Below are 25,516 nucleotides of genomic sequence, written 5' to 3' on the forward strand. Positions count from 1 at the left end.
CATCTGTATGTCTTCTTTGGAGAAATGTCTATTTAGCTCTTTGGCCCATTTTTTGATTGCATCATTTATTTTTCTGGAATTGAGCTGTAAGAGTTGCTTTTATATTTTTGAGGTTAGTTGTTTGTCAGTTGCTTCATTTGCTATTATTTTCTCCCATTCTGAAGGCTGTCTTTTCACCTTGCTTATGGTTTCCTTTGTTGTGCAGAAGATTTTAAGTTTAATTAGGTTCCATTTGTTTATTTTTGCCTTTATTTCCAATATTCTGGGAGGTGGGTCATAGAGGATCCTGCTGTGATTTATGTCAGAGAGTGTTTTGCCTATGTTCTCCTCTAGGAGTTTTATAGTTTCTGGTCTTACATTTAGATCTTTAATCCATTTTGAGTTTCTTTTTGTGTATGGTGTTAGAAAGTGGTCTAGTTTCATTCTTTTACAAGTGGTGACCAGTTTTCCCAGCACCACTTGTTAAAGAGATTGTCTTTTCTCTATTGTATATTCTTGCCTCCTTTGTCAAAGATAAGGTGTCCATATGTGCATGGATTTATCTCTGGGCTTTCTATTTTGTTCCACTGATCGATATTTCTGTCTTTGTGCCAGAACCATACTGTCTTGATGACTGTGGCTTTGTAGTAGAGCCTAAAGTCAGGCAGGTTGATTCCTCCAGTTCCATTCTTCTTTCTCAAGATAGCTTTGGCTGTTCGAGGTTTTTTGTATTTCCATACAAATTGTGAAATTATTTGTTCCAGCTCTGTGAAGAACACCGTTGGTAGCTTCATAGGTATTGCATTGAATCTATAAATTGCTTTGGGTAGTATACTCATTTTCACTATATTGATTCTTCCAATCATGAACATGGTATATTTCTCCATCTATTAGTGTCCTCTTTGATTTCTTTCACCACTGTTTTATAGTTTTCTATATATAGGTCTTTAGTTTCTTTAGGTAGATATATTCCTAAGTATTTTATTCTTTTCGTTGCAATGGTGAATGGAATTGTTTCCTTAATTTCTCTTTCTATTTTCTCATTATTAGTGTATAGGAATGCAAGGGATTTCTGTGTGTTGATTTTATATCCTGCAACTTTACTATATGCATTGATTAGCTCTAGTAATTTTCTGGTGGAGTCTTTAGGGTTTTCTATGTAGAGGATCATGTCATCTGCAAACAGGGAGAGTTTTACTTCTTCTTTTCCAATTTGGATTCCTTTTATTTCTTTTTCTGCTCTGATTGCTGTGGCCAAAACTTCCAAAACTATGTTGAATAGTAATGGTGAAAGTGAGCACCCTTGTTTTGTTCCTGACTTTAGAGGAAACGCTTTCAATTTTTCACCATTGAGGATAATGTTTGCTGTGGGTTTGTCATATATAGCTTTTATTATGTTGAGGTATGTTCCTTCTATTCCTGCTTTCTGGAGAGTTTTTATCATAAAAGGATGTTGAATTTTGTCAAAGGCTTTCTCTGCATCTATTGAGATAATCATATGGTTTTTATTTTTCAATTTGTTAATGTGGTGTATTACATTGACTGATTTGCGGATATTGAAGAATCCTTGCATCCCTGGGATAAAGCCCACTTGGTCATGGTGTATGATCTTCTTAATGTGTTATTTGATTCTGATTGCTAGAATTATGTTAAGGATTTTTGCATCTATGTTCATCAGTGATATTGGCCTGTAGTTTTCTTTTTTTGTGGGATCTTTGTCAGGTTTTGGTATTAGGGTGATGGTGGCCTCATAGAATGAGTTTGGAAGTTTACCTTCCTCTGCAATTTTCTGGAAGAGTTTGAGCAGGATAGGTGTTAGCTCTTCTCTAAATTTTTGGTAGAATTCAGCTGTGAAGCCGTCTGGACCGGGGCTTTTGTTTGCTGGAAGATTTTTGATTACAGTTTCAAAATCCGTGCTTGTGATGGGTTTGTTAAGATTTTCTATTTCTTCCTGGTCGAGTTTTGGAAAGTTGTACTTTTCTAAGAATTTGTCCATTTCTTCCACGTTGTCCATTTTATTGGCATATAATTGCTGATACTAGTCTCTTATGATCCTTTGTATTTCTGTGTTGTCTGTTGTGATCTCTCCATTTTCATTTCTAATTTTATTGATTTGATTTTTCTCCCTTTGTTTCTTGATGAGTCTGGCTAATGGTTTGTCAATTTTATTTATCCTTTCAAAGAACCAGCTTTTGGCTTTGTTGATTTTTGCTATGGTCTCTTTTGTTTCTTTTGCATTTATTTCTGCCCTAATTTTTACGATTTCTTTCCTTCTACTAACCCTGGGGTTCTTCATTTCTTCCTTTTCTAGTTGCTTTAGGTGTAGAGTTAGGTTATTTAGTTGACTTTTTTCTTGTTTCTTGAGGTATGCCTGTATTGCTATGAACTTTCCCCTTAGGACTGCTTTTACAGTGTCCCACAGGTTTTGGGTTGTTGTATTTTCATTTTCATTCATTTCTATGCAAATTTTGATTTCTTTTTTGATTTCTTCTGTGATTTGTTGGTTATTGAGCAGCGTGTTGTTTAGCCTCCATATGTTGGAATTTTTAATAGCTTTTCTCCCGTAATTGTGATCTAATCTTACTGCATTGTGGTCAGAAAAGATGCTTGGAATGATTTCTATTTTTTTTGAATTTACCAAGGCTAGATTTATGGCCCAGGATGTGATCTATCCTGGAGAAGGTTCCATGTGCGCTTGAGAAAAAGGTGAAATTCATTGTTTGGGGATGAAATGTCCTATAGATATCAATTATGTCTAACTGGTCTATTGTATCATTTAAAGTTTGTGTTTCGTTGTTAATTTTCTGTTTAGTTGATCTATCCATAGGTGTGAGTGTGGTATTAAAGTCTGCCACTATTATTGTGTTATTGTTAATTTCTCCTTTTATACTTGTTAGCATTTGTCTTATATATTGCGGTGCTCCCGTGTTGGGTGAGAATATATTTATAATTGTTATATCTTCTTCTTGGATTGATCCTTTGATCATTATGTAGTGACCGTCTTTATCTCTTTTCACAGCCTTTGTTTTAAAGTCTATTTTATCTGATATGAGTATTGCTACTCCTGCTTTCTTTTGGTCCCTATTTGCATGGAAAATCCTTTTCCAGCCCTTCACTTTCAGTCTGTGTGTGTCCCCTGTTTTGAGGTGGGTCTCTTGTAGACAACATATGTAGGGGTCTTGTTTTTGTATCCATTCAGCCAGTGTTTGTCTTTTGGTTGGGGCATTCAACCCATTTATGTTTAAGGTAATTATTGTTAAGTATGATCCCGTTCTCATTTACTTTATTGTTTTGGGTTCGAATTTATACACCCTTTTTGTGTTTCCTGTTTAAAGAATATCCTTTAGTATTTGTTGGAGAGCTGGTTTGGTGGTGCTGAATTCTCTCAGCTTTTGCTTGTCTGTAAAGCTTTTGATTTCTCCTTCATATTTGAATGAGATCCTTGCTGGGTACAATAATCTGGGCTATAGGTTATTTTCTTTCATCACTGTAAGTATGTCTTGCCATTCCCTCCTGGCTTGAAGAGTTTCTATTGAAAGATCGGCTGTTATCCTTATGGGAATTCCCTTGTGTGTTATTTGTTGTTTTTTCCTTGCTGCTTTTAATATTTGTTCTTTGTGTTTGATCTTTGTTAATTTGATTAATATGTGTCTTGGGGTGTTTCGCCTTGGGTTTATCCTGTTTGGGACTCTCTGGGTTTCTTAGACTTGGGTGATTATTTCCTTCCCCATTTTAGGGAATTTTTCAACTATTATCTCCTCAAATATTTTCTCATGGTCTTTCTTTTTGTCTTCTTCTTCTGGAACCCCTATGATTCGAATGTTGTAGTGTTTAATATTGTCCTGGAGATCTCTGAGATTGTCCTCATTTCTTTTAATTCGTTTTTCTTTTTTCCTCTCTGATTCATTTATTTCTACCATTCTATCTTCTAATTCACTAATCCTATCTTATGCCTCTGTTATTCTACTATTTGTTGCCTCCAGAGTGTTTTTCATCTCATTTATTGCATTATTCATTATATATTGACTCTTTTTTATTTCTTCTAGGTCCTTGTTTAACCTTTCTTGCATCTTCTCAATCCTTATTTCCAGGCTATTTATCTGTGATTCCATTTTGATTTCAAGATTTTGGATCAATTTCACTATCATTATTCGGAATTCTTTATCAGGTAGATTGCCTATCTCTTCCTCTTTGGTTTGGTTTGGTGGGCATTTATCCTGTTCCTTTACCTGCTGGGTATTCATTCCTCTGTCTCTTCATCTTCTTTAAATTGCTGAGTTTGGGGTGTCCTTTCTGTATTCTGGCAGTTTGTGGAGTTCTCTTTATTGTGGTGTTTCCTCGCTGTGTGTGGGTTTGTGCAGGTGGCTTGTCAAGGTTTCTTGGTTAGGGAAGCTTGTGTCGGTGTTCTGGTGGGTGGAGCTGGATTTCTTCTCTCTGGAGTGCAGTGCAGTGTCCAGTAATGAGTTTGAGATGTCTATGGTTTTGGGGTGACTTTGGGCAGCCTGTATCTTGGAGCTCAGGGCTGTGTTCCTGTGTTGCTGGAGAATTTGCTTGGTATGTCTTGCCCTGGAACGTTTTGGCCCTTGTGTGGTGCTCGGTTTCAGTGTAAGTATGAAGGCGTTTGATGAGCTCTTGTCCATTAATGTTCCCTGAAGTCAGGAGTTCCCTGGAGTCAGGGTTTGGACTTAAGCCTCCTGCTTCCAGTTATTGGTCTTATTTTTACAGTAGTTTCAAAACTTTTCCTTCTATACAGCACCATTGATAAAACATCTAGGTTAAAGATGAAAAGTTTCTCCACCATGAGGGTCACCCAGAGAGGTTCACAGCATTACATGGAGAAGAGAAGAGGGAGGAGGGAGTTACAGGTGACCCAAATGAGATGAGGTGGAATCAATAGAGGAGAGAGCGGGCTATCCAGTAATCACTTCCTTATGTGCACTCCACAACTGGACTGCTCAGAGATGTTCACAGAGTTATACAGAGAAGAGAAGAAGGAGGAAGGAGACAGAGGTGGCCAGGAGGATAAAAGGGGGAATGAAAAGGAGAGAGACAGATCCAGCCAGTAATCAGTTCCCTAAGTGTTCTCCACTGTCTGAAACACACATAAAGTCAGTGAGTTGGGTAGAGTAGAGAGGGGTTAGGGAGGAGACACAGGCGACCTGGTGGAGAAAAAGGAGAGTCCAAAGCGGGAGAGAGCAGTCAAGCCAGTATCTCGCTCCCTAGTAAAAAATGGGTACTGAAGATTGGGTTCTTAAAGGTACAAAATTGGTAACAAATACATAAAAGCAAAAATTAAAAATCTAGAGTAGAGTTTGGAATTTCAAAAATACAATGTTAAAGAAAAGAAGAAGGAAAAGAAAGAGAGAAAAAGAGAGAAAAAAAAGTCACAAAAATTATAAAGGAAATATAGGTACAAAATTGATAACAAATACCAAAAAGCAAAAGTTAAAAATCTGGAGTAGACTTTAGAATTTCAAAAATACAATGTTAAAGAAAAGAAGAAGAAAGAGAAAAAACAAACAAACAAACAAAAACAAACAAAGTCACAAAAATTCTAAAGAAAATATAGGTACAAAATTGATAACAAATACCAAAAGCATAAATTAAAAATCTAGAGTAGAGTTTGGAATTTCAGATATGCAATGTTAAAGAAAAGAAGAGAAAGAGAAAAAAGAAAAAAAAAGTCACAAAAATTATTTAAAAAAATAGGTACAAAATTGATAACAAATACCAAAAAGCTAAAATTAAAAATCTAGAGTAGAGTTTGGAACTTCAAAAATACAATGTTAAAGAAAAGAAGGAAAAAAAAAAAACAAGGTCACAAAAATTATAAAAAATATATATATGAAGTTTGCTTTTTAAAAAAAAATGGAGGTTTTTTTTTTTTTGCAAATTAATAGTAGGTTATAAAAGTGAAAATTAAAGGAGTAATAGAGGACTTAAAATTTTTTTGAAAATTAAAAAAAAAGAAAGAAAGAATGATCATAAAATAGAAAAAATATATCTAGGACTTTCTCTGGTGTTGTTGTGGGTATTCTGGGGTCAGTTCATTTTCGGCTAGTTCCTTGGTCCGGCTTATATTTCTCAAGATCTATAGGCCCCTTCCTATGTAGTCGGTACTAACCACAGGGTTTTAATCTATCGCCTGTAGCTTCCAAGGCGGTTCCCTCTGTTATAGCTTCTTCTGTTTGCTGGCCTCTTCAGTGTCTGGTTTCCGCCCTGACACAAAGGGGACGGTGGAGGACACTTTTTTTTTTTTTTTAGGCTCACTTGTTCAGTCACGCTGTGGGGAAGGAGGGACGCTGCAAACAAATAACACTGGCGTGTGCTCGCAGTGCCTCAGCCACACTGGGCCTGCCCCCGCTCACAGCGTGTGTAGCCTCCCTGCCCACACTGCTCAGGCTCTAGGTTGCTCCACTGGGAACTATCCAAGGCCGGCCCAGGGCTGCTTGCACCTCCCAGGTCTAAGCCACTCAGGTTCAGGCACTCGGGTAGTCCTCAGAGGCGCAGACTCGGTTGGGCCTGTGTTTTGTGCCCTTCCCAGGTCCGAGCAGCTCAGGTGATGAGGTGTTTTGTGAACACGATTGCTGTGACTTATTGCCTCCTCGCAGCTTGGTTATCTAGGTGTACAACTGGCACACCTTCTCAGGCGGATGTTGACAGTCCAGAACCCCAAGAAGTTTTAGTTTGCAAAGAAGCCTGCTTACAGTTTTGTAGATAATGTCTCTCTGGGGCTGTGATTGCCCCCTTCTGGCTCTGGCTGCCTGTCACCGGAGGGGGATGGTCTGCAGCCAGCCATCTCTGTTCAGTCCTTTGTTCCGTGCGCGGGTCTGGTGGTGTCTTAGGTTAGGGCTGGCTTTTTGCGTGGTAGATATCCCACAGTCTGGTTTGCTAGCCCAAATTATTTCGCTCAGATATCGTTCAGGGTATTCAGCCCAGACCTTACTCTAAGCGGTGCAGCCCGTGCCACGCCTCCCTGCCCAGCCCCCGCTTGCTAGTGGTGTGGGCAGGCTTCTGCACTGCTTCTCCGCTGGGGGAGTTACCGTAGGGCTCGTAATCTGTGGGTTTTAATTGTTTGTTTATTTTTCTTCCCTGTTATGTTGCCCTCTGTGCTTCCAAGGTTCGGCACAGATTCGGCAGTGAGAATGTTTCCTGGTGTTTGGAAACTTCTCTCTTTTTAAGACTCCCTTCCCAGGAAAGAGCTCCATCCCCTCCCTCTTTTGTCTTTTTTTTGTCCTTTATATTTTTTCCTACCTTATTTCGAAGACAATGGGTTGCTTTTCTGGGTGGCTGATGTCCTCTGCCGGCATTCAGAAGTTGTTTTGTGGAATTTACTCGGCGTTTAAATGTTCTTTTGATGAATTTGTGGGGGAGAAAGTGTTCTCCCTGTCCTATTCCTCTGCCATCTTAGCTCCTCCTCCTCTGCTTTTTAATATGCTGTTGAGGTTTGTCATAGCTTTTATTCCAAGGAGCAAGCATCAAGCATATTTAATTTTAGGGCTTCCCTGGTGGCTCAGATAGAATCTGCATGCAATGAGGGAGACCTGGGTTTGATCCCTGGGTTGAGAAGATCTCCTGGAGAAAGGAAAGGCTACCTACTCCAGTATTCTGGTCTGGAGAATTCCATGGACTGTATAGTCCATGGGGTCGCAAAGAGGTGGACATGTCTGAGACATATAACTCCAGTCCTTAAACTCTGGGATGTAGAGACTTATTTATTTGTAACTTGTCATGGCACTAGAGTTATATTCTTAAAAAGTGTCATCTGGGTTTCAAACATAGTTGAAAAATGTCTTATTGTCTTGCTAGATAAAATAATTTTTCTTGAAAAATACTGTAAGCTGTCACTTATATGTGGAATCTAAAAAAGCCAAACTCATATAGAGAGTAGAATGGTGGTTCCTGGGACTCTAGGGGAAATGGGGAGCTATTCTAAGTTCCAGTTAGAAGGTGACTAAGTTTTGGAGATCTAATGCATTGCATTTTGATTATAGTTAACAATTGTGCATTATACATTGAAAATTAAGAGCAGATTTTTTTTTTATTTTTTTTTTTTATTTTTTTGCTAGGGCATGTCCTTTATTAAGGCTTTTGATACACATCATGAAATTGCCTTCCAGTGTACTACTTTGTATTTCTATTAGCAGTACAGGTGCTAGTTAAAAGTGACATGATTGTTTGTTTGTTTTAAATATTCTCACCTCAAAAGAAGAAATTGTAGTTATATGAAATGGCAGAGGTTCAAACTAATGGTACAGTGCTAATCATTTTGCAGTATTTAAGTCTATCAAATCAACACTTTGTAAACCTTAAACTTGCACCATGTTTATATCTCAATAAAGCTGGAAAAATTGTTTAAGAAGATAGTTATTTCCTTAAAATGTTGAAATCTCTTGAACTTGAAATACAGTTGTGGTATCATCTTCATAATGGCAAGAATCAAAGAGGAACTGAACTAAAGAGCCTCTTGATGAGGGATAAGAGAAGAGTGAAAAAGCTGGCTTAAAATGAAACATTCAAGAAACTAAGATCATGGCATCCAATCCATTACTTCATGGCAAATAGATGTGGGAACAGTGGCAGAGTTTATTTTCTTGGGCTCCAAAAATCATTTCTAAGCTTCTCAGGTGTCACTGGTGATAAGAACCCGCCTGCCAATGCAGGAGACACAAGAGACATGGGTTTGATCCCTGGGTCGGAAAGATCCCCTGAAGGAAATGGCAACCGACTCCAGTATTCTTGCCTGGAGAAGCCCATGGACAGAAGAGCCTATAGAGGAGCCTGGTAGGCTATAGTCCATATGGTCACAAAGAGTTGGACACAACTGAAGCGACTGTTAAGTTGGATACAACTGAAATCACACACACACACACACACACACACACACACACACACACAGATCACTGGATGGTGACTGCAGCCATGAAATTAAAAGACACTTGCTCCTTGGAAGAAAAAGTATGACAAACCTAGACAGTGTATTAAAAAAATAGAGACACTACTTTGCTGATAAAAGTCCATATAGTCACAGCTATGATTTTTCCAGTAGTTATGTATGGATGTGTGCGTTGGACTGTAAATAAGGCTGAGCACCAAAGAACTGATGCTTTCAAATGGTGGTTCTGGAGAAGACTCTTGAGAGACCCTTAGACTGCAAGAAGATAAAACCAATAAATCCTAAAGGAGATCAACCCTGAATATTCTTTGGAAAGACTGATGTTGAAGCTGAAACTCCAATACTTTGGCCACCTGATGTGAAGAGCCAACTCATTGGAAAAGACCTTGATGCTGGGAAAGACTGAGGGCAGGAGGAGAAGGGGGTGACAGAGGATGAGATGGTTGGATGGCATCACTGACTCGATGGACATGGGTTTGAGCAAGCTCTGGGAGATGGTGAAGGACAGGGAAGCCTGGTGTGCTGCAGTCCATGGGTTTGTAAAGAGTTGGACACAACTTAGCGATTGAACAATAACAACAAAAGTCAGGCAGAATGCTAGGCATTGATGATATATCAATGAGCAAGACATGCATTTTTTTCTGCCATGCAAATGTTTTACTCATTTAATATTGTACACAATACCACAGTTTACTACACATCATGTAGTATTAAACAGACTTCACTTTGAGACCTGGGTCTGTTACCTACAATTGTATGAACATGGTCAAGTTTCTTAGCATTCCTCGCTTTTAAAATGAGAGGCATTAAAAGTATCCACTTAATGGGAGTTTTTAAAAGTATATCTATAAAAATATTTGGCATACCACTTGGCACTGATTTCTGCATTCTTACTGGAACTACCTAATTTAATGAATATAATCTTATAGACTTTGCAGCATTTCTTTGGTATCTTTGACTCTACTCTTTTCACTCTGAAGTCCAACTTCTACATTGCTGATTAATTAGCAACTCATCCCAATACCCCTTTTCCCCAACCATTTCACACTTACTTCTTGCCCTCCTCTGACTATGCTGGGCTCTTCCACCTCCCTGCTTCATTCATATTTCATTACCACCTGTCTTTTAGAGTTCTTGTTCTCTCCTTGTTGGCCTTCTGAACATATACTTTTTCTACGAATTGCTTGTCAAACTCTATCTCCTTGAGGAGAAAGTCAGAAATTCGTTTTCTCCATATTTCCATAGCTCCTGTGTGCCTGTTATAGTCGAGTCATTTGTAACTTAATTATCTGTGGGGGCCCATGAGATAAAAGGCTATGTCTTGTTGTCTTGGTATCCTTTGGTGTGGCACAAGTGTAGCTTGATTCTAGATGAATGTTTAGTTTCTATGAATGAATACTTGGTCACCCTGTGTTAGGCATTATGCTGGTGATAGTATGCACTTATGTATGCCCCAAGAGGTACACAATGTGAAGTTCGATGAGGAACATAAGATTCATGCAATGGATGAATGTACTATTTCATTTACAATTAAAGGGTGTCAGATTTAGCCTATTCATTGTTTTGAAGAGATAAATTAACAGTAATTTAAAATTTTTGGAATTTCCCTGATGGTCCAGTGGTTGAAAATTTGTCTTTCAATGCCGGGGATGTGTGTTTGATCCCATATGACATGGGGTAGGTAACTAAAACCGCCGCAACTACTGAGCCTGTGTGCTGCAATGAAAGATCCCATGTGCCGTGCCGCAACTATGACCTGACACAGCCAAATAAATAAAGTTTTAAAAAAATATTCTTTCAACTTACCTGTTAGTGAAAACAGTTTCTTTGTAAGTTTTGCTCCTTTAAGAAGTGTATTTTTATATACCCAAATTTCAAACTGTCCTAACTTCTTATGGTATAAGTAGATGAGCATTATCTCTATGTTTCAAGTGATTTACTATAATTAGAGGGTGTGCTTCAATCATGAGTGGAATCTTGCATGTGACACTGAACTAAACTACTTGCTCTGTGCTTTCTAAATTTTGAGATGTTTAATGTGGACGTCCTGGGCATTGGATCATAGCATATTTGCAAAAGCTGAAGTGATCGTTCCTTAGTTTTAATTTTTCAAGTTGTAAGAATGTTTTTCTTTTATCAGCTTGCACAGTTTAACAAGTGTGAAACCAAAAATATTTATTAGTTTATTTATTTATTTTTGTTTTTATTTATTTATTTTACTATTTACATATGTATTTTCTTTTTTAAATTTTTTAACTTTATTTTTTAGCTTTACAATAGTGTATTGGTTTTACCATATATCAACATGAATCCTCCACACATGTGTATTAGTTTATTTAATATGGTAGTGTGTATAGAATTGCTATGTATAGTATTTGCATATAGTATTCAGAATAATTTAATTTTTGTTTATTGATACAAGTCACGTTAGCACAATGGTAGTCCTTAACATCATTTGAGTCTTAACCATTGTATCTCAGGTTCAGAAGTGCTTTTTAGAGCAACAAGAATTTCAAGTTCATAGACTGCTGTGCTTACAAAGTAGTTTTTAATTTGTTGCCTCTAGTGAATTATACTTACTTGTTATTTTCTGGATGATTTTGGGTGACTGTGGCATTGGAAATAGGACATAAGCCTACTTTTTTTAAATCTGTGTTCTTAACAATTGTGAGAGTATTTTTAATGTTATGAAAGATGTAAGTTAGAAGAAATTCTCATTTTCTCACCTGTGCATGAAGACCCTAAGTCCTTTTAAGATACAAATCTTCAAAATATAGAAGAAAGCCTTGGGATATTTTCAGTGGTGCATGGAGTTTTGTTGTTCAGCAATGTAGTTAGATTATAACAATTTTATTTACAATGAATTTCATATTTAATAAGAATTAAATACTAAATTAAGAAGATCAAACCAGTCAATCCTAAAGGAAATCAACCCTGAATATTCACTGAAAGAACTGATGCTGAAGCTGAAGCTCCAATACTTTAGCCACCTAATGCAAAGAGTTGACTCGTTACAAAAGACCCTGTTTTTGGGAAAGATTGAAGACAAGAGAAGGTGATGACAGAGGATGAAATGTTTGGATGGCATCACCTACTCAGTGGACGTGAGTTTGAGCAAGCTCCGGGAGATGGTGAAGGACAGGGAAGCCTGGCATGCTGCAGTCCATGGGGTCACAAAGAGTCGGACATGACTGAGTGACTGAACAACAACAAGAAATTAATAATTAAAAAAAAATAGCAACAGTGAATATTGTCATTAAAGGAACATAAGTTTAATTTGTATTAGAATTTTTTAGTTACAGTATAGTGGTGATGATGTAAGGATTTTAGCAAGAAGTTTTAGGGAAGGGCATTTCAGACAGCTAGTAATCAAACCAGGAGATAATGGTTTATAATCCAAGAGAGAATAGAGATTTAGGAGAAAGAGAAGATGAACACTGTCAAACTAAAGGGAAAAAAAAGCAACCAATGTTAAATAAGATAAGGACAAAATATGATATATTGGATTAACTAATTACAAAAACAGTTTCAAGGGAGCAGTTGGAGAAGGAGCCAGATTCAGTGAATATCATCTATCTTGTTTTCTTTCTTTCACACTTGAGAACTAGACAGAAAATTGCTATTATTATCAATTCTGACTGGCATTATTGTTAGTGAATACAACATATGTTGAAGTTCAGTCTAGTAACATGACAATATGAGATGAATGATGATGTTTTTATCCTAGCAGGTGACTTTCTCAGCTTCTGTCAAATATATTAAACTAAAATATATCTGAAATACTAATAAAGATACTGTTTTTAGCTTAGACTTTCTACTTCTCATTTTACATGGATTTTAAGAACTTTTTTGTCAAACCAACCTCTTAACTTGGCTCTCACAATATTTAGACTCTATAGTAAGCTTTCAAAAATATATAATGTATTTGGACTATGTTTTATAACAATATTACTGACTCTGTTTTATCCCCTCACTTCTGGATGGGGAGAACTTATAGGGAATAGCAAACTAAGCCATGGACAACATAGACTGGTTTGCATTCTAGCAGGACCCTAGCAAAGGGACCTGGCTTTTCCTGTCAGATTTTTGGGACCTCCTTATAAGATGAGATAGATAAGAAACAAAATATGAGTATATGTAAACAACATATAACTGATTTCAGCCAAAGTCAAAGAAGAAGCAATAGGGTAACTCTACAAAGAAGGTTTATTTACGATACAAACTCAACTCTTTCATCTGTGCAGTGTTCTTCCTCAGGGTGGATCTTACTATTGATAGATCATATATGATCCTGCTTGAAATTACTATATAATGCATTGTGTATATTTATTTATCATTATAATTCCATTATTAAAAGGTAGATTTCCTTTTGCCATGGCATCTGGGAATAAGTATGAATTGAGAAAACAAAGACTTTTAACTCTGTCTGGTCAGATTCCTTTTCTAGTTTTGTCTGCTTTAGTTTTTGTGAATGAAAGAATGAATGCAGATCATTCCACATTTTTAATTCCTTGTTTTGTCTCTTCCTTCCTGGGGTCTAGCTGACCTGCATGTTTTCTTTGAGATTACTATTGTAACTTAAGCAATTCTGTTTGTTCAAGATAACCTGGTGCTTGTCTCTGCTTGTGTACCATAGAGTCCCTCTCTGGTTATATTTCCCATTTAGCAAATGAATTGTGATAATTAAAATAATAATATTGAATGGACATAATAGCCTCTTAAAAATTATTCAGTGGTGAAGGAAATTGCTAAGTAAAATATAATATTCATGGTAATTACAGCAAATGGGATGTAATATTGAAAAACAGCTAGATTAGCAGCTTTTAAAAAGATCATGCTCCACGGGTTGAGGGGACCCAGGAATGAATAGGTGGAGCACAACGGATTTTAAGGCAGCAAAACTACTCTGCATGATACTAAAATGGTGGGCACATATTATTACACATTTTTCAAAACTCAAGGACATATAACATCAAGAGTGAAAATTATGAACTTTGTTTTAAAGTAAACTAGGAACTTTGGATGATAATGTTATATAAATATAGGTTCATTGATTGTAACAAATGTACCACTGTAGTGTGCAATATCAATAGTTTCCAGGGGAGGAGGTTGTGTGCGGGAAGTGAACGGGGGTACATGGACAATATATTTATATTCAACTAAGTTTTCCTATGTATCTAAAACTACTCTAAAAATATTTAAAATCAAACAACAACAAAATGTTTATGCTCATTAACGTCTTAGAAGCATCCAGAAGATGAACTGAAATTTACTTTCTCTAAATCAAAATGAATGACTTAACCTACTGGGGAAATTTGTGTACCCAAGGGGACTGCTTCTCTTGCTTTGGTCACTAGCTACTCTTCTGATAAACATTTAAGAAGCTATAAATTCAATTACTTATATTATATCTTTTTAACATTTGCTTCCATTTACCCCTAGGTTTGAAGTTTGAGGAAATCCAAGAAAGATTTGGTGAGGAGTTCTTTAATATATGCTTTGATGACAATGAGAGAGTCCTTCGAGCTGTAGGTGGCACATTGCAGGACTTTTTTAATGGCTTTGATGCTTTGTTGGAACATATTAGAACTTCTTTTGGAAAACAGGCCACTCTAGAGTCACCATCATTCCTATGCAAAGAGCTCCGTGAAGGTACTCTTATACTCCACTACTTCCACCCTCACCACATTGTGGGGTTTGCAATGCTTGGAATGATTAAGGCTGCGGGAAAGAAGATCTATCGGCTGGATGTGGAAGTGAACCAGGTCGCTGAGAAACTGTGCTCTGATGGTTCAAACCCAGGCAATTGTAATGGCCTCGCTTTCCTTATCAGACAATGTGAAAATGCTAATATCACGAAGAACCTTCCTCAGAGAACATCCCAAGTTCCTGCGGACCTCAGAATTAGCATCAACACCTTCTGCAGAGCCTTCCCTTTTCACTTGATGTTTGACCCCCACATGTCAGTCCTTCAGCTGGGGGAAGGCCTAAGGAAGCAGCTCCGATGTGACACTCACAAAGTGCTCAAGTTTGAGGACTGCTTTGAGATCATTTCTCCGAAGGTTAATGCCACCTTCGAAAGGGTTCTGCTGCGCCTGTCCACCCCATTTGTGATTAGGACCAAGCCTGAGGCTTCTGGCACTGAGAATAAAGACAAGGTAAGTGGCCATGTTGATATGGGTGATAGGAACTGGGAGATTTCATAATTCTTTTAGTATATTACATGCTGGCGGTACTTATAATTATTTAGGCAAGAGAACCTAGAGTGCCATTTAGAAAATTACTGGTTTCTGGATATATATAAAAAGACTTGATCCTATTCCCAGCCATTTTGCATATTGTCTGCCTGTTTCATTAATCTATTTCATCACATAAAAAGCAGACATTTATTATTACTAGCCATGGTAATTACAAAAATGATAGGATTTACTAAAGACCTGATACTATAAATCCACGAATATTTCCACTGATTGAGTCAAGCTCTGAGAGAAATAGTAAGACTCATTTCAACATTGTGGGAATTGCTTGCCTTATCCTTAAATAAATATAAGTAAAAGCTAGCTACACTTTGATATGTTATGTTCTAAATTTCATCAACCTAGGAACTCTGGTTTACATCCTATTTTTCTTAATATGCAGAACAATATATTAAGTGCCTATATAAAAATTTATAATTAAATTTTAGTGTTGAAAAAGAAACATTTCTTTAGAACATTTTCACTCCTTGAGAGAATACACTGGAATTATTCTATTTTTTAAATTTAAGGAATATTAAAGCTGTGGTTTTGCTTTCTAGAAGTATAGTATTTGGCTAGGAGGGTTTGAAGCATTTTGGGCCTTAAAATTGAAGTTAATATTATTGAAAATGTGCTTGAAGTAAAATACATTGTTGTCAATGTTGATTGCTTTATAGATTTTATAGATTTTAGAACAATTAATTTAATTTAAAGTTACTGCTTCAAGTTTTCCCCCCTATATTTCATCTGGCTTGTATGTCTATTTAATTTGTATGTCACAGTACGAAATAGACACAATGAGAGGATGACTCAAATGTCAAGGCCCCCTGCAAGTTCCAATAATAGGAAACTGCTCATTAAGAAGATCCAATTATAATTTAAATATGTTAGTGGTGGTTTAAAAATAAACCAGCAATAGACAGCATTTTTATTTAAAATAGGGATAGCAGTCCTCTTGTTCTGTTTACATTTCTGCTTATTCACCTGGGTTTGCTAGAATGAGACATTCAGGAGGCTACAGTTAGTCCAAACAAAATTATAGTCAATAAAGTTATGACACGGAATCTTAACCAGATGAGTAATATTTTTCAGTTATTTTAGTGTCAAAATTATAGTTTTCTAAAACACGAAAAGAAGAAAATCAGAATTAAAAATGATGACCCTGTTGATAAATTTGGCCTTGATTCATGATTTCTTCTGTAATTGCTGGCCTTGTTAATAGTTGTCTGAAGTTTCCAGTTTTATATTGGACTTTTATAAGAAAGTGCTATTTTTCAACAGTGTAAGATATTTATTCTTTAGTCTACAGTGAAGGCTTTCATTGGAATGTAACTATTTTGGCTATGCACATACTATCAGTTAGCTACCACCCTCTTGCATCAAAAAGAAAAGCAACAAAAAACAAGAGCTAATCATACAGCTGAATGATGGTAAATCATTTTCAGAGTGAACTGTATTGCTTTCACTAAACCATGGTCTTTGTCATTTTGTGTTGTCAGTTAGGGTTAACCATATAGCTAGAGGCAGAATACTCCTGTGAGCAATTTGATGAGGTAGTCATCATCTTAGTTTCAGAGAATTTATATCTTTATTCTGCAGTAATAAGGTCTAAGGACATGTGTTGATTACCAGAAGCAAGAATGTCACTGAGAGGCATCTAATAGATTTCCAAAGAGAGGCAAAGGGGAATCTGATTTTCAACCAGGAAGAGCTCAATCTGTTATTAAGATTAAGTTAAATTATTTCCTGACAACTTAGGCTGCCTATCTTAGAGAGTTATTTGAAAAGATTAAATGATATAATCCATGTAAAATTCTTATATCCTTGGCTTCAGGGTTAAGTGTTGATTAAATGCTCATTATTATTAATTCTACCACTGTTATAATTATTGTTCCTTTCCTTTTGTAATATTCTTCCTATCCATTCACCTCTCTTCTTGCCTTATGGAAGTTAGTACTGGAGATCAGTAGGTTGAATAATTTTGGAGAAGTACCAGGTCTGCCTAACATCATCATGAAATATGATTTGGATTTATCTTCTTAATAATGACTAGAAGACTATTTGTCACAAATGCTATAGGATTGGTTGTTTGAGTCTGCTTTTTTATTTATAGACTATCATTAAAGTCCCTAGCTTTCTTTTTTTTTTTTTCTTTTTAATTTATTATTTTATTGAAGGATAATTGCATTACAGAATTTTGTTGTTTTCTGTCAAACCTCAACATGAATCAGCCATGGGTATACATATATCCCTTCCTTTTGAAACTCCCTCCCATCTTACTCCCCATCCCACCCTTCTAGGTTGATACAGAACACCTGTTTTGAGTTTCCTGAGTCATACAGCAAATTCCAGTTGGCTATTTTACATATGCTAATGTAAGATTCCATGTTACTCTTTCCATACAGCTCACCCTATCCTCCCCTTTCCCTATGTCCATAAGTCTATTATCTATGTCTCTTTCACCATTGCTGCCGTGTTAATAAATTCTTCAGTACCATTTTTTTAGATTCTGTATATATGCATTAGAATACAATATTTATCTTTCTGTTTCTGACTCACTTCACTTTGTATAATAGGTTCTAGGTTCATCCACCTCATCAGAACTGACTCAAATGCATTCTTTTTTATGGCTGAGTAATATTCCATTGTGTTTATGTACCACAACGTCTTTATCCATTCATCTGTCGATGGCTATCTAGGATGCGTCCATGTTCTAGGTATTGTAAACAGTGCTGCAATGAACAATGGGATACACGTGTCTTTTTCAATTTTGGTTTCCTCAGGGTATTTGCCTAGGAGTGGGATTGCTCTGTCATATGGTGGTTTTATTCCTAGCTTTTTTAAGGAATCTCCATACCATCTTCTAGGCTTCCCTCATAGCTCAGCCAGTAAAAAATACACCTGCAATGCAGGAGACCTGGTTTGATTCCTGGGTCGGGAAGGTCCATGGAGAAGGAGATGGCAACCCACTCCAGTATTCTTGCCTGGAAAATCCCATGGACAGAGGAGCTTGGCAGGCTATAGTCCATGGGGTCGCAAGAGTTGGATACGACTTAGAAACTAAAACACTACCACCATATCATCTTCCATAGTGGGTGTATCAATTTAGATTCCCACCAACAGTGCAAGAGCGTTCCCTTTTCTCCACACCCTCGCCAGCATTTATTGTTTGTAGACTTTTTGAGATGGCCATTTTGACTGGTGTGAGGTGATATCTCATTGTAGTTTTGATTTGCATTTCTCTAATAACGAGAGATGTTGAGCATCTTTTCATGACTTTGTTAGCCATCTGTATGTCTTTTTTGGAGAAATGTCTGTTTAGGTCTTCATCTCCTTTTTGATTGGGTTGTTTGTTCTCCTGGTATTGAGTTGTATGAGCTGCTTGTATATTTTGGACATTAATCCTTTGCCAGTTGTTTCAGTTGCTTTATTTTCTCTCATTGTGAGGGTTGTCTTTTCACCTTGCTTATAGTTTCCTTTGCTGTGCAAAAGTTTCTAAGTTTAATCAGGTCCCACTTGTTTACTTTGGTCTTTATTTCCATTACTCAAGGAGGTGGGTCATAGAGGGTGGGTCTTGCTGTGATTTATGTCATTGAGTGTTCTGTCTATCTTTTCCTCTAAGAGTTTTATAGTTTCTTGTCTTACATTTAAGTCTTTAATTCATTTTGAATTTATCTTTGTGTTTGGTGTTAGGAAGTGTTCTAATTTCATTCTTTTGCATATAGTTGTTCAGTTTTCCCAGCACCGTTAATTGAAGAGGCTGTCTTTGCCCCATTGTATATTCTTGCCTCCTTTGTCAAAAATAAGGTACCCATAGGTGCATGGGTTTATTTCTGGACTTTCTATCTCGTTCCATTTGTCTATATTTCTGTTTTTATGCCAGTACCGTACTGTCTTGATGACTGTAGCTTTGTAGTATAATCTGAAGTCAGGAAGGTTGATTCCTCCAGCTCCATTCTTCTTTCTGAAGACTGCTTTGGCTATTCAGGGTTTTTTTTGTTTGTTTGTTTCCACATGAACTGTGAAATTTTTGTTCTAGTTCTGTGAAAAATATCATTGGTAATTTGATAGGTGTAACACTGAATCTGTAGATTGCCTTTGATAGTATAGGCATTTTCACAATATTGATTCTTTCTACCCGGGAACATGGAATATCTCTCCATCTGTTTATGTCGTCTTTGATTTCTTTCATCAGTGTCTTATAATTTTCTGTGCTTAGTTCTTTTGTCTCCTTATGTAAGTTTATGCCTAGATATTTAATTCTTTTTGTTGCAGTGGTGAATGGGATTGATTCCCTAATTTCTCTTTCAGATTTTTCATTGTTAGTATATAGAAAGGCAAGTGATTTCTCTGCCTTGATTTTATATCCTGCAACTTTGCTAAATTCGCTGATTAGCTCTAGTAATTTTCTGATACTATGTTTAGGGATTTCTGTGTATAATATCATGTCATCTGCAAACAGTGAGAGCTTTACTTCTTCTTTTCTGATCTGGATTCATTTTATTTCCTTTTCTTCTCTGATTGCTGTAGCTAGGACATCCAGAACTATGTTGAATAATAGTGATGAAAGTGGACACCCTTGTCTTGTTCCTGATCTTAGGGGGAATGCTTTCAGCTTTTCACCATTGGGAATAAAATTTGCTATAGGCTTATCATATATGGTCTTTATTGTGTTGTGGAAGGTTCCTTCTATGTCCATTTTTTGAAGTTTTAATCATATATTGGTGCTGAATAGCATCAAAGGCTTTTTCTGCATTTACTGAGATTATCATATGGTTTTTCTCTTTCAATTTGTTAATATGGTGTATCACATTGATTGATTTACATATAATAAGAGTCCTTGCATTCCTGGAATAAACCCAACTTGACCATGGTGTATGAGCTTTTTGATGTGTTGCTGAATTCTCTTTGCTAAAATTTTTTGAGGATTTTTGTATCTATGTCATCATTGATATTGGCATGTAGGTTTCTTTTATTGTGTTGTCTATGAATTGGTTTTGGTATCAGGTATCCACCTTGTAGAATGAGTTTGGAAGTGTTCCTTCCTCTGCAATTTTTTGAAAGAGTTTTAGAAGGACAGGCATTAGCTCTTCTCAAAATATTTGATAGAATTCTCCGTTATAGTCTCTTACAATCCTTTGTATTTCTACACTGTCTGTTGTAACCTCTCCTTTTTCATTTCTGACTTTGTTGATTTGATTCTTCTCTCTTTTTTTCTTGATGAGTCTGGCTAAAGGTTTGTCCTTTTTTTTTTTTTTAATCTTCTCAAGGAATCAGTTTTTAGTCTTATTAATCTCTACTATTGTTTCTTTCATTTCTTTTTCATTTCTTTTTGCTCTGATCTTTATGATTTCTTTCCTTCTACTAATTTTGAGGGTTTTTTTTGTTCTTCTTTTTCCAGTTGTTTTAGGTGTAAACTTAGGTTGTCATTCAATGTTTTTCTTGTTTCTTGAGGTAGGATTGTATTACTATAAACTTCCCTCTTAGGACTGCTTTTGCTGCATCCCATAGGACTTGAGTTCTCATATTTTCATTGTCATTTGTTTTTAGAATTTTTTTATTTCCCTTTTGATTCTTTAGTAACCTGTTGGTTATTTACAAACGTGTTGTTTAATCTCCATGTGTTTCCGTTTCTTACAGTTTTTTCCTTGTAATTGATATCTAGTCTCATAGCATTGTAGTTGGAGAAAATGCTTGATATGATTTCAATTTTCTTAAGTTTACCAAGGATTGATTTGTGATGCAAGATGTTGTCTATCCTGGAGAATGTTCCATGTGCACTTGAGAAGAAGCTGTATTCTTCTGCATTTGGATGGAATGTCCTGAAGATATCAATGAGATCCATCCCATCTAATATATCATTGAAGACATGTGTTTCATTATTAATTTTCTGTTTTGATGATCTGTCCATAGGTGTGAGTGGGGTGTTAAGGTCTCCTACTACTCTTGTGTTACTGTCAATTTCTCCTTTTATGTCTGTTAGTGTTTGACTTTTGTATTGAGGTGCTCCTATGTTGGGTGCATAGATACTGAAAATTTTTATGACTTCCTCTTGGATTGAACCCTTGATCATGTTGTAGTGTCTTTCCTTATCTCTTGAAATTTTCTTTATTTTAAGGTCTATTTTGTCTGATATGAGTATTGCTACTCCAGCTTTGTTTTGCTTCCCGTTTGCATGGAATATATGTTTCTATCCTCTCACTTTCAGTCTATATGGGTCTTGAGGTCTAAAGTGAGTTTCTTATAGACAGCATACATATAGTCCTTATGATCTGTAAAATTTCTGTAGAGAAATTAGCTGAAAGCCTTATGAGGGTTTCATTTACATCTTTCATATAAATATATATATATATATTTATTTTCATATATATATTTCATATGTATCTTTATTTTTATCTTGCTGTCTTTGGAATTCTCTCCTTAACTTTTGCCATTTCAATTATAATATATCTTGGTCCAGGTCTGTCTGGGTTCATCATATTTGGAACTCTGTGATTCCTGTGCCTGGATATCTATTTCCTTCTATAGGTTTGGGAAGTTTTCAGTCATAATTTCTCCAAATACATTTTCAATCCCCTTCCCTCTCTTTTTCCTTTCTGGACACCTGTAGTGTAAATTTTGGAATGCTTAACATTGTTTTAAAAATCTCTTAATTTATTTTTCTGAGATTTCTTTTTCTCTCTGCTCTTCTGATTGGGTGATTTCCATCTTTCTGTTTTCCATATCATTTCCATGTTCCTTCTGTGTCATTTCAGTTCAGTTCAATTCAGTCATTCAGTTATGTCTGACTCTTTGTGACCCCATGGACTGCAGCGTGCCAGGCCTCCCTGTCCATCACCAACTCCCAGAGCTTGCTCAAACTCATGTCCATCAAGTTGGTGATGCCATCCAACCATCTCATCCTCTGTCATCCCCTTCAGTCTTTCCCAGCCTCAGGGACTTTTTTAACGAGTCAGTTCTTTGCATCAGGTGGCCAAAGTTTTGGAGCTTCAGTTTCAGCATCAGTCCTTCCAATGAATATTCAGGACTGATCTCTTTTAGGATAAACTGGTTGGATATCATTACAGTGCAAGGGACTCTCAAGAGTCTTCAACACCACAATTCAAAAGCATCAATTCTTCAGTGTTCAGCTTTCTTTATGTATCACTTAGTCTGCTATTAATTCCTTGTAGTATGATTTTTATTTCAGCTATTGTATTATTCATTCCTGATTGGGTCTTTTTATATTTTCTAGTTCCTTGTTGAAATGATCAGTGTTTAGATCATTTCTTCTCCCTAATACAGTTAACATTTTTATTATCAATGTTTTGGATTCTTATCTGGTGAATTGTTTGTTTCAGTATTTTTTTTCAATGGTTTACTCTGGCCCTTTCAGTTAAGAGGGCTTCCCTGGTGGTGCAGAGGGTAAAGCATCTGCCCACAATGTGGGAGACCTGGGTTCAATCCCTGGGTTGGGAAGATCCCCTGGAGAAGGAACTGGCAACCCACTCCAGTACTCTTTCCTTGAAAATCTCATGGACAGAGAAGCCTGGTAGGCTACAGTCCATGGGGTCACAAGGAGTCGGACACGACCGAGTGACTTCACTTCACTTTCAATTAAGAGTAGTTCCTCTGCCTTTTAACTTTAGTTACCTTTCTGTACTTCTATGACTTTAGTTGAGACAGTTACCTATTGCAGTTTTGAAGGTATTTTCTTCAGTTCAGTTCAGTTGCTCAGTCGTTTCCAACTCTTTGCGAACCCATGAAATGCAGCACCCCAGGCCTCCCTGTCCCTCACCAATTCCCAGAGTTCACACAAGCTCACATCCATCGAGTTGGTGATGCCATCCAGCCATCTCATCCTCTGTCATCCCCTTCTCCTCCTGCCCCCAATCCCTCCCAGCATCAGAATCTTTTCCAATGAGTCAACACTTTGCATGAGGTGGCCAAAGTACTGGAGTTTCAGCTTTAGCATCATTCCTTCCAAAGAACACCACTCCTTTAGAATGGACTGGTTTTTTCTTATATGGAAACATATCTATGCAAAGTGTGTATGCTCAGCACCTTTGATGGGAGGACTGAACTTGACATGGACAACAATCACATCTTTCCTAGATGTGTGCTGGTGCCTCTCACCTTGTTATATAATGACTGGTGGGGGTCCAGATAGAGTGGCTAGAGACAGCACTGTGTATGAAGTGGGACTTCCTCTCTGCTCAGTGGCCATCACTGCTCTGTCAGAGGTAGAAGTTTTGTCTCAAGTTCCAGGAGCAGAAGCCTTGAAGGTTGGCCTTGTTGTGGCTCTGTTGCTGCTGCTGCTAAGTCGCTTCAGTCGTGTCCAACTTTGTGCGACCCCATAGAGGGCAGCCCACCAGGCTCCCCGTCCCTAGGATTCTCCAGGCAAGAACACTGGACTGGGTTGCCATTTCCTTCTCCAATGGATGAAAGTGAAAAGTGAAAGTGAAGTCGCTCAGTTGTGTCTGACTCTTAGCGACCCCATGGACTGCAGCCCACCAGGCTACTCTGTCCATGGGATTTTCCAGGCAAGAGTACTGGAGTGGCCTTTGCCATTGCCTTCTCTGTGTGGCTCTGTTAGGTACATATTTCCCCTCTCTCTGGCCAGAAACTTTGCATCAGAGGAGTTGCATAGTGCCCAGAGGTCTGATGCACTGCATGTGTAGGTGTCTACAGCCTCTGGTGCAAGTCCCCTTTGTTACTCACAGAAAAACATTACCCTCTGCTTCCACCATCTCCACTCTGCTGTGAAGCTTCTTTCCTGGGCCAGTGGGGTCCTAGGTGGATTCTTGGTGTGTGTTGGGTTAGCTGTGGTCTAGTGCTCACCATCAGATATCTGGGCTGCTTCTGAGGTACTGCTTGAAGAAGCACCAACTTCCTTCTTGGGACTGGGTTGCCTCCATGTCCCATGGTCAAATCTTTTCTCTGGTCCTTCTCACCCTAGATTCAGTGCCATGCTGTGACATGGAATAAGCAAGAGTAGGGTGTTCACTTTGCTTATTTGGGGGCATGTTGAGAGTCAGTTGCAGGATCCCCAGCAGAGCAGACCTATCTCTGACCTGCCTCAAGGATTAGCTAGCATGTGTGCACACTTCAGGAACAGAGTCCAGTCTTTTTCTTAACTTTCTGTTTGTTGCAGTGGACCTGCACCTAGACTAGGGGATATATCTTCTCCACATAGGTCCAGGACTGGGATGCCCAGCCTGTGGCTTCACATGCTTACTCTCCAGGGTTTTCACCTGAGTGTCGGCTCATGTAATTGCCCTTTTTATCCGAGTCCCCTCCCTGGACACAAATCCAAACTCAATTGCTTCTCTTCCCTTCCTGCTCAATTGCATATTTATTTTCCTTACACTCTTGTTTGAACAGGAGTCCTTCTGCTAGTCTAGAGTTAGTTTTCAGTGAGAATTTGTCAACATACGTATTTATTTTTGATGTGTTTGTTGGGGAGAGATGAATGCCACATCCACTTACTCTGTCGCCTTGATATCACTACTTCCAAATTGAAATTATAATGCAGATATTACTGACACTTATCCTGGTATTTTTTCTTGATTCTTTTTAATGCCAGTAATGTTAAAATTACTATATAGTAAATGTTATATTACTATATAGTTACTTATTCTGTATGTTATATTACTGTATAGTTACTTATTCTGTATATTTAAAGGACAGGTAGGTGATTGCATGGTGAATTATATATTCCTTATAGTAATCCTCATGCTTAATATATGCATTTTGCTGTGTTTTTATTTTTGTTGGCAAGAAAGTCTACATCTTTGAAATTACAAAAGAAAGTGCCCTTACTTTCAGATATTTAGTTCTAGTGTAGGTTCTGATGAGTGGGAAATTAGCCCCTTTAGTTAAAAATTGTTGAGAATTTTTCTTTTTGTTTTTAACAGTATTATTTTATTTGTCTGGTAGATTTCAGATTCAGTAAATTAAAATTTGAACAGATGTTTTGTGTGTGTTGTCTACTTCCTGATTTTTAATGGTGCTCTCTATTTTCACACTAACATTTTTTATAAGTATATGGTACAATTATTTTTAGTAAATGTATTTAATTGTGTAACTATGATAAAGACTCCATTTTAGAATACTTTATCACACCAAAAATCCTGTGCCCATTTGCAGTCAATCCCTGCTCTAACTCCCAACTCCAGGCAACTACTGATCTACTTTCATTTCTGTAGATGCCTTTTCTACACATTTCTAATAAATGTTATCATAAAATGTAGTCTTTTTTTTTTTGGTATGACATGATGTTTTTGAAGTTTATTCATGTTGTACCATGTATAAGCAATTTTTTCCTTTTTAGTACTGAACAGTATTCGATTGCATGGATATACCACAGTTTGTTTAAGAGTTGATGGACACTGGATTGTTTTCATATTTTGGCTATTATTAATAA

General features: G+C 37.1%; 1 protein-coding gene across 2 annotated transcripts in view; it reads left to right on the forward strand.

The window, feature by feature from the left end:
- Positions 1–25,516, forward strand: part of GUCY1A2 (guanylate cyclase 1 soluble subunit alpha 2) — a 600,412-nt gene that overhangs the window by 237,817 nt on the left and 337,079 nt on the right. For both annotated transcript variants that reach the window (XM_061440208.1, XM_061440207.1), the window contains one exon: positions 14,318–15,033. In XM_061440208.1, the coding sequence (XP_061296192.1) occupies positions 14,318–15,033 (716 nt within the window). The remainder of the gene's footprint in view (positions 1–14,317; positions 15,034–25,516) is intronic.

Source organism: Bos javanicus, chromosome 15 (assembly GCF_032452875.1).
Source record: "Bos javanicus breed banteng chromosome 15, ARS-OSU_banteng_1.0, whole genome shotgun sequence".
In the NCBI taxonomy this organism is placed as follows: domain Eukaryota; kingdom Metazoa; phylum Chordata; class Mammalia; order Artiodactyla; family Bovidae; genus Bos; species Bos javanicus.